General features: G+C 40.5%; 1 protein-coding gene across 2 annotated transcripts; it reads right to left on the bottom strand.

The window, feature by feature from the left end:
• Positions 1-3778: 3778 nt before the first annotated feature.
• LOC103704347 (SKP1-interacting partner 15-like) lies at positions 3779-12724 on the bottom strand. Of its 2 annotated transcripts, XR_005514008.1 has the most exons (3): positions 11331-12724; positions 4523-4585; positions 3779-4419 (listed from the first exon to the last, which is right to left on the bottom strand). XR_005514008.1 is itself a non-coding variant. In XM_039131717.1 (2 exons), the coding sequence occupies exon 1, from the start codon at positions 12611-12613 to the stop codon at positions 11351-11353; it is 1263 nt and encodes a 420-aa protein (XP_038987645.1). In that variant the 5' UTR covers positions 12614-12699; the 3' UTR covers positions 4724-5280; positions 11331-11350. The 2 variants fall into 2 exon arrangements, 1 of the variants encoding a protein (XP_038987645.1); XM_039131717.1 differs by lacking the exons at positions 3779-4419; positions 4523-4585 and adding an exon at positions 4724-5280 and having other exon boundaries at positions 11331-12699.
• Positions 12725-13102: the final 378 nt, after the last annotated feature.

Consider the following 13102-nt stretch of genomic DNA (forward strand, 5'->3'; position numbering starts at 1 on the left):
CCCCAACAACACAATTAGAATTTTCAGGTGAAACCATTTCCATTACATTTGATGTTGAATAAGCTTTCCAATAGATCTCGAATCATCCAAAATGGAGAATGAATGAGGGAGAAAAAAATAATAAGAGATGGTGGGCTGATAAATGCATCCATTAGAAAAGTTGATTCCAAAAGAGTAATCAAAACCAACTTGATAAGCACATTACGTTAATGTGAGGGGAGATATTGCAATCCTTGATTACTCCTCGATAAACAATATGGTCCAACCTGCCCAAGAACTGATAGGTGATGTGTACAAACAAGTCAGGATAGAAGTGCTGGATTTTTTTGTTCAACTTGATCTTGATGATTTCAATGACGGGTTAGCTTCCATCGAAAACTACATATCATACTAAAAGATTACTGGACTCATGTGTATGGAGTTTGTCAAAGTCAGACTAGAAGGAAGAGATTGGATTTGGTGGAAAAGCATTAAAAATTACACCAATGGTTACAGAGAGCTTATCACAACCTAGGAAGCAACTAGAATCAAACTAACCGAGAAGTATCTAGCAAGATCAAGACTAAGAAATTCTTCTAGCTTAAGATTAAGGTGTAATGTCTATAAATGGACACTGAAGAATTTAATGAACTCGCAACAAGATTTAGAATGCCGAATAATAGCAATTGCCTTGCAGATACTAATTTGTTAAGAATCAACAAGATTAAACTTATACGTCATCATTTGCTAGAATTAAAATATTTGTGAGATCTGCGTCACAATTTGTTTATCAATTAAACAAATTGTCAGAATCTCCAATATGATGGACCAATCGAGAAGGTCAGCTTTTCAAGCTACAGGGCTGTCTAATCACCCCAAAACAATCCTCATCTTATTGCCATAACAAGTCCCACCACCTCAAGGATTTCTAGCAAAGAGTTTGAACGACCTTGAATAGCACTAACCAAATCAGACATGGAGTAGGCACTAGCTAAATCAAACATGGAGTAGGTTAACTTCTTCAGGTGTAAGAACAGAGGCCACTCTGTCAGTAGATGCCTTACTCATGGTCATAACCACTGCAATCAAAAGGAGCCAATCCATGAATTATATTGGAAATATTTATGAAACATTTACTGATCATAAAATCTCTATATAACTATACAAGTTACTTGCAACAGTGAAGGAAGAAGAGAAAGAAGACTGGTATAGAAATCAGATGTTCCATAAGAATGTTGAATGTTGTCGAAGTTGCAATATTATGGAACATGACATCCAAAAAAACTAGTGGAGAAGCCAACTGAAAATGAGAAGAATCTTGGACCCTACAAAAAGTTGCATGGGTAGTCTACTGTACCATGCTTGTGAATCAAGGAAGAAGTCGTGTACCTAAACCTTTTTGAGTATAAAAGAACGTGAAGAATAAAGTGAAGGCCGCGTACAGGCTGCGGAGATCATCCATGCAGGTCCATCAGACAGATCTTTGACAGCTCGGGGCATTTGAGGCTCTACATCTACTCATGTAGTGCTACAGACGACGTTCAACACCTGAGAGCCCCCATCCCAGAGTTTTCTCAAGATCAACTTCGACGAATGTGTGTTGGATGGTGGCAGGAGGAATGGTGCGGGCTGTGTTCAAAGGCCTGGACTCTAAGATGGTGGCAGTCGGTGGGTGCCAAATCTTCGACATTTCTGTCCCTAGGATGGAGCTGAGGGCAGCTTGGGTTGGTCTGTGTCATGCTCCACGCGTACTACAAGCTAACGCAATCCTGCTTGAAGGTGACTCAACTATGATGATTGGCTGGATCTAGGGTTACGTTGGTGATATGGATAGTTGTCATCTACTGATTCGGACATTTGAGGTATGGTAGGCGGAGACGTCGCCTTACGGACTAAGCATGTCTATAGAGAGACCAATAGAGTTGCGGATTGGTGGCTTCAATTATGGCGAATCACTTTGGGAGAGTTCTCTGAACAGATAAAAAGGAGCTGCCTGGAGTGCTCCGAGACTTGTTACTTTCTGACTTTTTTAGATGTATTCACGCTAGATTGGTATGAGTCATCCATTGTAGTACCAAAAAAAAAAAAATAAAGCTAGCACACATATAGATGTCAGGATCTGCAATTTTTTTCTTGATGCCTGCCCTTGAAGGTCATGCTACAAATAGCTTAGCAATCCGTGAAAGTAGTAAATCCCCAGGTTCATCATGCATGGGTTGTTGGTTGTGGTGAAGGAAAAAGGGTGACTAGATTCCCTTTTTTATTTTTTGTAAATTTCTATCAGATGCATATAAAATTTTAAGTTTTTTCTGGAATGCGGCCTCACCTTTCATAAACTAATTGCATATAGAAATATCTCTTTTATATATTCTTAGATTAAAAAGACCTCCCTTATCTTAAAATTTTCTTGATGAGACCTGAAAATCATATTACATCTAGATTAACAACATATTTATTGTTTCTTTCCTCATTTCTCCTCTCACTCGTCCATTCAGAGCTTTATTTAGTAAGCTAGTTGTGTTTTGCAACATGATTGCCATCGAATTGAAAAAAATCCTTGCAACCACCATTGTGAGAATTAAGATCTTAAGTCTATCCCAAATCTGGTGATAAGTTCACTAATTAGGGTAGTTCTAAAAAGTAGGGTGATAGAAGGAGTGATAAATATTTCATTACAAATATGAAAAATTAATTTGAGAGATCTTATTGCATAACCTATCTATTAAAAGAGAGCTTAAATATACAAATACGTAAAAACGGTCATTTTTATGAAGTTGCAATTGGCTACACCCGAGTGGATTTTCACTCAAAACCGATCAAGCCCAGATTGGACAATAGAGATTCCAAATCGATGATCCGAGCTATCAGATCTGATTGGCTATCTCTAAGCTGTTTGCACACAAAAAATCATATAATATGGAAACCCTTAACCTATGCATCAAATAATCAAAAAAATATTTATAATTTATTATTATTTAATCTATCCAATTTTTTTTACTACTTGATTTTGATATATAAGCAAGTTAGAGATAGTAGATCACATGCAATAGCTTAGATCCCTATTAAACCTGATCAGATCTGAGTGGAGATCCACTCAAGTGTAGCCAAGTCTGATTTTCTTTTATAGATATACACAATTAATCTTGAATGAATGGTGTTACATGAGAAAAAGAAAAAAAATTTGTAGTCCATTATAATTTGAATATTTTGGGCACTTCAATTGAACAATAACAACATCATCGACTTTTCTTTTGCAAAAAGGCAACAACATTGCTGAACCTTTGCATGATGTGTAACAGAAAATATTACAAACAGCCTAATAGTTTCAACAAACTCTAGTATGTAATGTGGTGGAGCCCAGGCAGAAATGGCTCACACGTTTGATATTGGACTAAATGTTTTGCTTTGTCATGCCAAGTGCATGTCCATCATCTCCATCGGAGCAGGCTTCCTTTATTTCTCTACATATCCGACGCTAGCAACCCCATCCGCGAAAAGATTGAAGACATTCTAAATTCCCCAACGACCGCACTTTTTGTTGACTCCGCGTCGGAAATGCATGAGACTTATTCGTCATTTTAGTGGAAGTGGCATGGAGAACCTGAATCCTATTGCTTCCCTGTGAAAGTTACAGTTTCTCACTTTGTAAAGTAAGGTACCGAAGAAAGGTATACCACAATCACATGAGTTATAGAATTCTTTAGGTTTTAGACTCTTCCAAAGATTACAATTTACAGGGGACACTGAATAGTTTTCCTGTAATACTCGAGTCCCGATTGAATATCTAAATCGGAAGGATAGAACCCAATCGGCACATCTTAGAACATTCCCTATCACAAGTATCAAGATCCATGAAAAAATCGGACAGCTCTATCACACCCAAATTCTTAGTGATTGATGATGCCTGGCTAAAAGCCTGAACAAATATGATAAAATTGGCATGCCCACGCGACAGTGACACCAGAGTGGAATTTAGTTGGACAACCACGAAATCTTGGCGTGCAAATATACGTCACCTGTCATTTAGTCTTCTGGCAATTGAAATGGGCTCACCAATTAAATGATTAATTAGTTGCTTGGCAATCACTCCTTTTCCTAAGACCTAAACAACTTTAAGTTTAACGATCTATTAAAGAAAATGACATACATACAGATTTATCCGGGTCTCAAGTCTCAATATTAACCTGAATGATATAACTGTTTATCTCCACTCTCATCAGTCTCAAGAAATTATCATGCAGAACATCAAACAGGTTCATGCGAGCAAAAGCCATAAGAAAGCAAGAGAACTGTCACATTGCCACTTGCAATGACTCACTTGTGATGTAATTGTTGCTTCGTCCATCACTGATATTCCATGTGCATTTTCCCACTTCCTCATGTTTGTTTTGATACAAATAAGCAGCATGGCTTGAGAGGGCTCCCAAGGAGTCAAGAGTCCTATTCACACGAAGCAGAGCTTTAAGGAGAAAAAAATATGAGATCTGAAAAGGGCAGATATAATTCACTCAGCTAAAGATAAGGTCTGTGTCATCTAACATACCACAAAGAAGTATAGATAAAATTCAGAATAGCTTGTCACCCGGCTACGACCAAATCACAAGTCCTGCAAAGTATAATTTATATGGATACAGAATATATAGCTTTTTACCAAAAAATTATACAAAAGGGTACCGAGATGTCATGATACAAGCAAGCCTTCATCTAAATATGGCTAAGAGAAGACCGAAATCTTCTTGCAGACTTTATGACCATCAAATTTTTAAAATATATTATCACGAGAATAAAGAAACAACTATATATTTCCCAACTACTGTAATAAACAATATACAAACATACAAATGAAAAGAAACTCAAGATTACTATTGTCCATATCGATATGTTAAACGATCTATCAAAAAGCAACTTCACAAACAGTATCTGCTGAGATTTTGCCATACAGAAAATTATGTAATCCCTCTCATACATGAGCATCTTCCAAATATTTTTCCTGACAGATTGATGGCATCAGCAGTAGGTCAGCTGGTCAGGTCAGATACATTAGCAACTGCTCTTCGTTGATTGTAACTCCATGAACCATGTAATACTCTTATAAGCTGCAGCACAGCAGCAGCATCTTTGTCAAACTCCATGTAGTCACTAACAAGATAAATGCAGCAATCTGAGATCTACTCCAATGCCCTCCAGAGGATGGCGACCATGATCTCACATTAGCATCAGCAAACAATGAGATAATTTGAACATTTCAATGTTCCCCCATCAGGTTTTATGAGGTATGTCCATATCTTTCACCATGACATCCTGATAATATTGTTAAAACATCAAAATAGCATATTGATTCAATGAAAGGAATGTGTGAGAAATCATACAAATAATAATTGGTGTGTGCATCTCCTGCCTTTTTCAGTTTTCACTGTAACTACAAGATCTTTTAAAAGATTAGACTTTAAAGAAAATGGAAAAGTTATACTGTGCTCCAAACGGTAATAATCGAGCATTCCCATCTAACCTACTACAAGTACTGTTGTTGCATACTTGGTCTCGATTTTGACAGAACCGTTCTAGAAGCAAGAATAGAATTGGAAAAAGAAATCAACCAGATACTTATAAAAATTAACCAAGCTATGTAAAATGATGAAATACATGAAAATAGGAAGTTAAGGAACAAGATAAATAATAGTGTGATGCAGTTGTCCACAGTCCTTGGCATGCTTGATGAAATACACGTTCTGTAAAGAACATTGGAGTTTCAAATATTGAATTAGGATATTCTTGGCCTTCTACAAGTTCTAGTAAGTTATTTGTTTCAGCTGGGCAGACATATGTCCTGCCTAAATGCAAATTTTAATTTGTGAAGCTTCATTGAATACTACAGAAGCAGAAAGTGAGGATGGTTGCTTCTTATCATATAATTTTTTGCTTCTACTGTAGTGAAAGAGGACAAGAGATTGCAGAAGGGAAAGTTGGAAACATTTAAGAACCCTAATGCTTGGCTACTTCAGGGGAACATCCAAAGATAACAACAAGTAGAAAATTAATTGGGATAAAAGTGAGTTGATTTTATGGCTAAAAGCAAAGCCATGTGTTGGTACTATTGTGGACCGAGGCAATGGAAGGACTATTGTCCTGTGTTTCTAAAGGCAGTTGCAGTATGCAGGTGGCTGAGAGACAGCCTTGAATGGATGGTGCGGCTGTTCACACAGATGCCTAGGGAGGCTTAGTTAAAAACTTTACAAAACAAGAAAATTAATTTAAAAAGAAATGAAAGGAAAAAATAGAGATAACTTAAGGGACCATCATACATGTAGATAAATACCTATGTTAATGTAGCATGGTAGCATATAGATTCCAATTTTCATTCCAATCAGATTATACAATAATAATTAATCATATAAAAGATAAACATGCTCATAGTTTTAAGTGAATTCATGTCTGACATCACCTTTAATAGGAATGTCGGCCAATGAAAATACATAAAGCCATCCCAAGTAGATATGACAAGGCTGGATAGCTATGGTTATGATAGTTTTCACAGAGCTCATGTGACAGCTAGCTCTAGAAAATAATGACTAATTAATGCATAATCAGCAATAAACAGCTAAAGACAATCTAAAGAAGATTGGACGTTGTAACTAAAGTGTTTCGGCACCACTGAGAAATAAGGTTAAAACTTGTGCCCCCAACACACCTAATACCCTAATCTATCTAAATATACAGTCTAAACTTGACCTCGCTGGGCTTTCCAGGCTAAGGTGAGCTGTTTAGCCACCATGATAAATGGCTCGCATATAGGGTTATATGTGGTTGGGCCTTAAGCAAGGTGGCCGGAGAACTGCCTAAGCCTAAATGGCAACCTAGGCAGTCCAGCAACCTCTAATGAAATATTGCTATCATTACAGCATATTTGAAAGAGGCATAATGCTTAGTTCTCTAATTACTAGGGTTAACAAGTTAAGGGATTCTTACATAAACCAACCTCCTATCTACTATATTTTTTTCCTTTATCTATGGGTGCACCTTGGCGCAACAGTAAGGTTGCTCCATTAAGGTCACAAGTTCAAAACATGGAAATAACCTCTCAACATGTGAGGGTAAGGCTACAAATATTTGACTCTCCCTAACCCCGTGATGTCAGGGGCCTTTGCACTGGGTAACCTTTTTTTTAAGACAATCACAAGTACCAGCCAGCAGAGAAATAGAATATACTTTGCTGAGAAAAAGTAGCAATTATTCTCAATATCATGTTCTTTTACTTTTTAGTCGCATACACACAAGAGGGAGGTGGTTAAAATGTGATGTAATGCATTAGAAGGATGCAGATCTTCAATTTCATGCATAGATTTAGTTTAAATTTTCAGTTAGTTGCAAATTTGTTAATTTTTCTATTTTTTGTTTTCAATTCAATGAGTCTAGAGCAATGCCTGTTGTGCCGGTAATGAGCCCCATACCGATTGCCCAGCGACACGGTCGGTACGGCCCAACGTCGTGCCGTGCTGATTCAGTACCGACACAGTAGAGGCGGGAGAGAGGGAGAACGAGAGAGGAAAAGAGAGAAAGAGCGAGGGAGGGAGGGAGAGGGAAAGGAAGGAAGAGAGGGCCTTCCTCTTTTTCCATCTCCTTCTCCCCCTCTGGCGACAGCGTCTCAGTTTCATTGCCGGAAACATCCCAGTCGGCTGCCGGTATGGCTCAGAACCCCGAACTAGGCGGTTCGGGATAGTTCCGCCGACCATGGTCTAGAGTGTGTAAAAATGAGATTAAACAATCTCAAAGCCATTTTAAGTGTTAGATTGGATGATGCGTTTAGTAAACATTTGATACATTCTTTTGTTGTTTGTGGTATTTCTTTTGAAGGTCAAATCCTAGTTATCAAACTTGAGAGTTGCGAAGAATAAAATAGGTATTTATAGTTTTAGCTGGTTCAACTGGTTTGAAGTATTCTGAAAGTTTTAGATTCCAATCTAATCATGTACCAATTGTGATTCACAGCCCTCTCTCCCCCTTTTCTTTTTATTTATTTATTTACTTTCTTGGTCACTATGATCATCGTACAATTTATGTTGTTTCTTTTGCCAAAACTATCACTATTATTTCTATATATCTGCATGTAAGGCCCCAATCTGTCTGCATCTAGTTTCTTTTTTCTCTCTTTCACATCAGATTATTGCTTGACTGCGCTAAGTCACCAGTTTAACTACTATTTGATATAGAAAGAAATCAACGACCTGTTATTTGCCTAGTTTTGCAAAATTTCTTGTTTTGTTTGCTGGAATTTCTCCAAAACCCTTAGAATCCCAGTATTTCCACCAAGAGCCTCAGAATCTATATTTATGCAAATGTAACCTAGAGTTGCATCAAAAATGTGGCCCCCTGGACTAAATCCATAAAAAAGGACATCCCAGTGCATGAGGCTCCTACCATAACAAGATGTAGAGAGAGCCAAATGTACGCAACCTTACCTTCATGTGCGGATAGACTGTTTTCACATTTCAAACCTGGACATCCTAACTACAATGGAGCATTCTAAAGTTGAGGCCCTTGCTACCGGCCAGATGTACGCAATCTTATCCCCGTTTGCAGAGCAGTTATTTCCGTGTTTTGAGCTTATGACACCCAGATCATAATAGAACAACCTCAATGCTGCATTGAGGCCTACCCTTAAAGGGCATCCCAATGCATGAGCCTCTCACCACTGTAAGGTCTGAAAAAAGTCGGATGTACACAACCTTACCCATGCATCTGGAAGGTTTTTTCTGTCTTTCGAACTCATGATACCTAGGTCACAATAGAGCAACCTTACAATTACGCTAAGATAACAATAGAACAACCTTACCCTAGTTAAATCCATAATTATCGAAAATTCATTTACCATCACCACAGCAATACATTGCTCTGTCAATGCAAGATTGTCAATGCAAGATCAATTTGAAAAAAATAAAATATTTCGTAGTAGATCATGAAGCTCGTGTTTTGAGAGTAGACTGCATACAACAAAGTTAAAAGTAATAAGACTTTTAACCAAATAAGATTTTTTTTATTCCATAACATTGATTAATTCAGCTAACTAACTCATGAACCTAGAACATCCAAGATACAGATGTATCAGGAAGGTCGGTACTCAGGTACCTACATTTCAGTTACACAATCTAGGTCCTTCCAAACCAATTTGAAAATGTCAAACGTCACTTAATTTAACAGTTGCATTTTTAGGAAATCATATTCATAGTGGGAGGTTTTTTAAACAAGATAGATCAAAGACAATTGAATGCAAACATTTTAACTATAAATTTCAGGATACAACAACCTCATTTCATCTAAAGTCATCTATTTTATGTGATAGCAACGTATGACTTGTTAACTCTTCCACTGCAACTTCTAGCACTTCAACACAATAGAATGCTCGCTTGATTCATCCAAAATACAGAATATTGAACACCCATTTCTTTTTTATTACAATTATTGTCATTTTTTTTTTGTTCATTTTATCTTTATCATGCACTTACAGGATCCAAAGCAACAAACGAAACTATTGGCCCTTTTGTTCAAGTCCTCTTAGTCTTGCTATCACCAGAAAAACTTCCTACCTCAATCACCATGTCATCCCTATCACAATAATCTACCATCACAAAATTCGTCAAACTTTTCTGAATCTATTCATTTTCTTTCTTACCTTTGTTTTCCCTCAACTATGTAATCAAAGTTTTCTTTTTCTCCCTCCTTAAACTTGGAGGTGAACTTCTTCCAAGGAACAGCTCAGGCCTATGCCAGCAAGATGTTTCATGAAATAAAAGGTCTCAACCCTAACACAAATATTAGCACCACGAACATCTGCCATATATAATGTGTAGCCTATGACTAAATTAAGACCTATTTCATATTTGAGCTTCCTCTTTTTGGGTACAAGAAATTCCTTTGCTTAATGAATGAATGTCGATCAAAAATCAAATCACCACATTTTCAAGCCAAGTTCAAGTCAAGCATTATCAACTCAAATAACTGGGATCATTAGGTTGGGTTCAAAACAAGACAACTGAAGCTAAAGAAAAGTGGCTTATAGATTAGGAGGAACAGTCTACATTTATTGAAAAATAAGAGAAATGCTTGGAGAAAAAAGAGATCAGGGCATTATGCATTGTTCTCAATGTTGCCTTTTGTGATGTTGTCAATAAGGGCATTCCTACTAAATATATGGCGTATAAACTTTATTTTCGTAATGAAAAGATAATTTTTTATCCATTATAAAACTCTAAACCATAGTGCAAAGAATTGATCAATTAAGACATTAGCGGCTTTAGATGAACAGATCCACTTGTATTTTCCCAAATTTCATGTTTCGAAAATGTCATGCTTGTTGGCCAAGTCCACATGTCTCACCTACCCTAACAATATAACTTTAAGTCATATCCATCATTTTGCAAGTGAAAATGGAAAATTTTTCATGCCTCATCGAACCTTTTTGTAACCTTCTTCGTGTAAATTGTTTCCCACTTTTAATTTCAGCAATTTACCGCTTCCTTTCTTATTAGAGGACAATGTATCTTAATTTCCTGAAAGTGAAGTTTGGTTTGAAGTTGCATACATTCAATTGATGAGAATTGTTGTCGGTTGGTGAGAAACAAATTAACAGGATAGATTAATCATTTGTAATCTTCTTGGGTCTTAAAACATTTTTATACTCTACCGACTACAAATAAATGACAACCTATTGTATAATTTCTTTCTATATAAAGGAATTCTGCAACTCTTGAAATCTCAGTTGCTAAAATCAAGAGTGGGCGTCAGTGCAAGTGCAAACACGGTAACGCGAATATTCCAAAAACACTTAGTGTAAGGGAGAGCTTAGATGTGGGCCTTGTGTCAAGTTTTTGAGGAGTTTCTGAAGCGGGTATGGCACCCAAGGTAGATCTTACCTGTTACTAAGCTCAAAATAAGCCTCAACACAGAGCCATATAACTTTCTATACTTGTTCAGACTTCTGCATTTTTATGATTTGAATAACTCAATTAGGAGACCATTTGCCTACCCACATGATCAAAACACTTTTGGTCATGGAACGAAAAAAATACTTAAATATATATACACCAATATCTACTCAATACATTTAATAAGCTTTTAACACATTCAACAGAACATGTGAATCCAACTCAAATTGCAAGAAGTGATTGCATCCCTCAAAAAAATATGTAACAAGTTCTACAAACTCCACTACCTCGAGCTAAGTTTGCCATCAATGAAACATAAGACATGCAAAGCATCGAAATTTTGAGAATATAATGAGCAATACAGAACTGACTTCAAACAAAAACCTAAACTTTGATACAAAATCCAGGCAGAATTAATAAATAACAACAAACCAGTTAGTTTGACGATGACTTCAGGGCATGGCAGTGAATCCGGCATCGAACACGAACCCTCTGTACACCCCCTCATTGTAACCCGGCAAACCGTCCAGCCACCTCCACACACCGCCGCGACTCTTCCCAATCGCCTCCTCCTCCCACATCGCCAGCTTTCCCCTCACCCTCTTCCCCGAGAACCAAACCCTCCCGTCCCCTCCGAACACCTTCACCTTGTTATTCCCCCCTGCAACGGCCGCCGCGGCAGCCACCGGCCCCGGCACCACGCCGCCGAAGCACCGGTACATCTCCGGCGGCATCCTTCCTGCCTCGTCCCACTCCAGCGTCGCCAGATCCAACCTCAAGATCAGGACCGTCGAGCACGGCGCGTCGATCGCGAACGACGACCGCAACCCTCCGATCATCAGGATCCGGCCGCCGCCCGCCCCGGGGAGCAGCCGGGGCCGCTTCAGGATGTCGAAGACGTCCCCCCACTCATGCCGCTCGATCGGGGCCCACCTGCGGGGCCCGCCGAGGTCGTGGAGCCCGCAGGAGAAGAGCTTCCACTGGCTGCGCCACGGGGTGCCGACGTCGCAGAGGGTGTAGACGGCGCCGCCCATCAGGATCGGGCTCCGGGGCTTGGAAGGGAGGTTGAGGGAGAACTTGAGCCAGCGGTCGGCGCCGGGGGCGTAGGCGAGGGCGGCCAGCTCGGTGAGGACGAGGGCGGCGCCGCCGGGGCCGGCGAGGACGGTGCCGTGGCGGGACCAGGCGGAGCCGAGTGGGGGGAGGAGGCGGTACGAGCGGGCGAGCGGGTTACAGAGAATGAGGGACTTGGGATTCTTAGGGTCGCCTACGGCGGAGGGGGCGGCGGAAGTGTCAGCCCAGAGGTAGAGGAGGGAGGGGGAAGCGGTGACGGGGGACGAGGAGGGGAAGGGGAGGAAGGAGAGGGGTAGGCGGAGCCAACGACCGAGGGCGGTGTCGAAGGCGTGGAGGGAGGGGGTGGAAGCGGCCGCACGGGGGTGGCGAAGGGCGAGGAGGCGGACCGGGGGGAGGGCGGCGAGGAAGGACGGGGAGGAGATCGCGTCGCGGAAGAGGTGGCAGACGGAGCGGCAGGCGAGGGCCTGGAGGAGGGGGAGGCGGCCAAGGACGTTGTGGAGGGCGTCCGGCGGGAGGAGCAGGATGGGGGGGCTCATCGGCAGAGAACCCGACTCCTCCTCTTCCTGTTCAGCCGCCTCCGCCTCCAGCAGCGGCGGCGGCGGCGGGGGGAAGTCATACACGCGAGGCACATGAGCCGGGGGCATGGTCGGAAAAGTCTTTGAGTCGCCTATGTTTCTTCTTCTGGCGGGCGGGGGCGATGGTGGGAAGAAAGGTAGGTAAAGACGTAAAGTGGCTGGTGCTGGGGTTGCAGGGGCAGTATACTGAAGCCATATTTTCGGACCTGCCATTCTGATCTATAAAATCTGGACCGTCGGTGGCGTTATTTTATATGGCGGGTGGAGAAGTGCAGCTGTTAGGTGGTTGTGGTGAGGTGAGTGCTGAGCTGGAACGGTGTACTCTACTCAGAAAGAAGTAATATGTAAAGAGACTGGTTACATTACACCCAAGCCACACTATCAAGCTGAAATGGAACAGATGGAGGTGTAGGTTTGGGTGTGAGCATGGGTGCGCCGGGACCGAACTCGTTATAGTTGGTTTTGTTCGTTTGTCTGCCTGTTGACGTGGAAGTGTGGGTGCGCACCTGGCACAAGAATGTCCTGCGAGGAAGATACTTTTAAATATTTTATTATTGT

This window comes from Phoenix dactylifera, chromosome 1 (genome assembly GCF_009389715.1).
Source record: "Phoenix dactylifera cultivar Barhee BC4 chromosome 1, palm_55x_up_171113_PBpolish2nd_filt_p, whole genome shotgun sequence".
Classification (NCBI taxonomy): domain Eukaryota; kingdom Viridiplantae; phylum Streptophyta; class Magnoliopsida; order Arecales; family Arecaceae; genus Phoenix; species Phoenix dactylifera.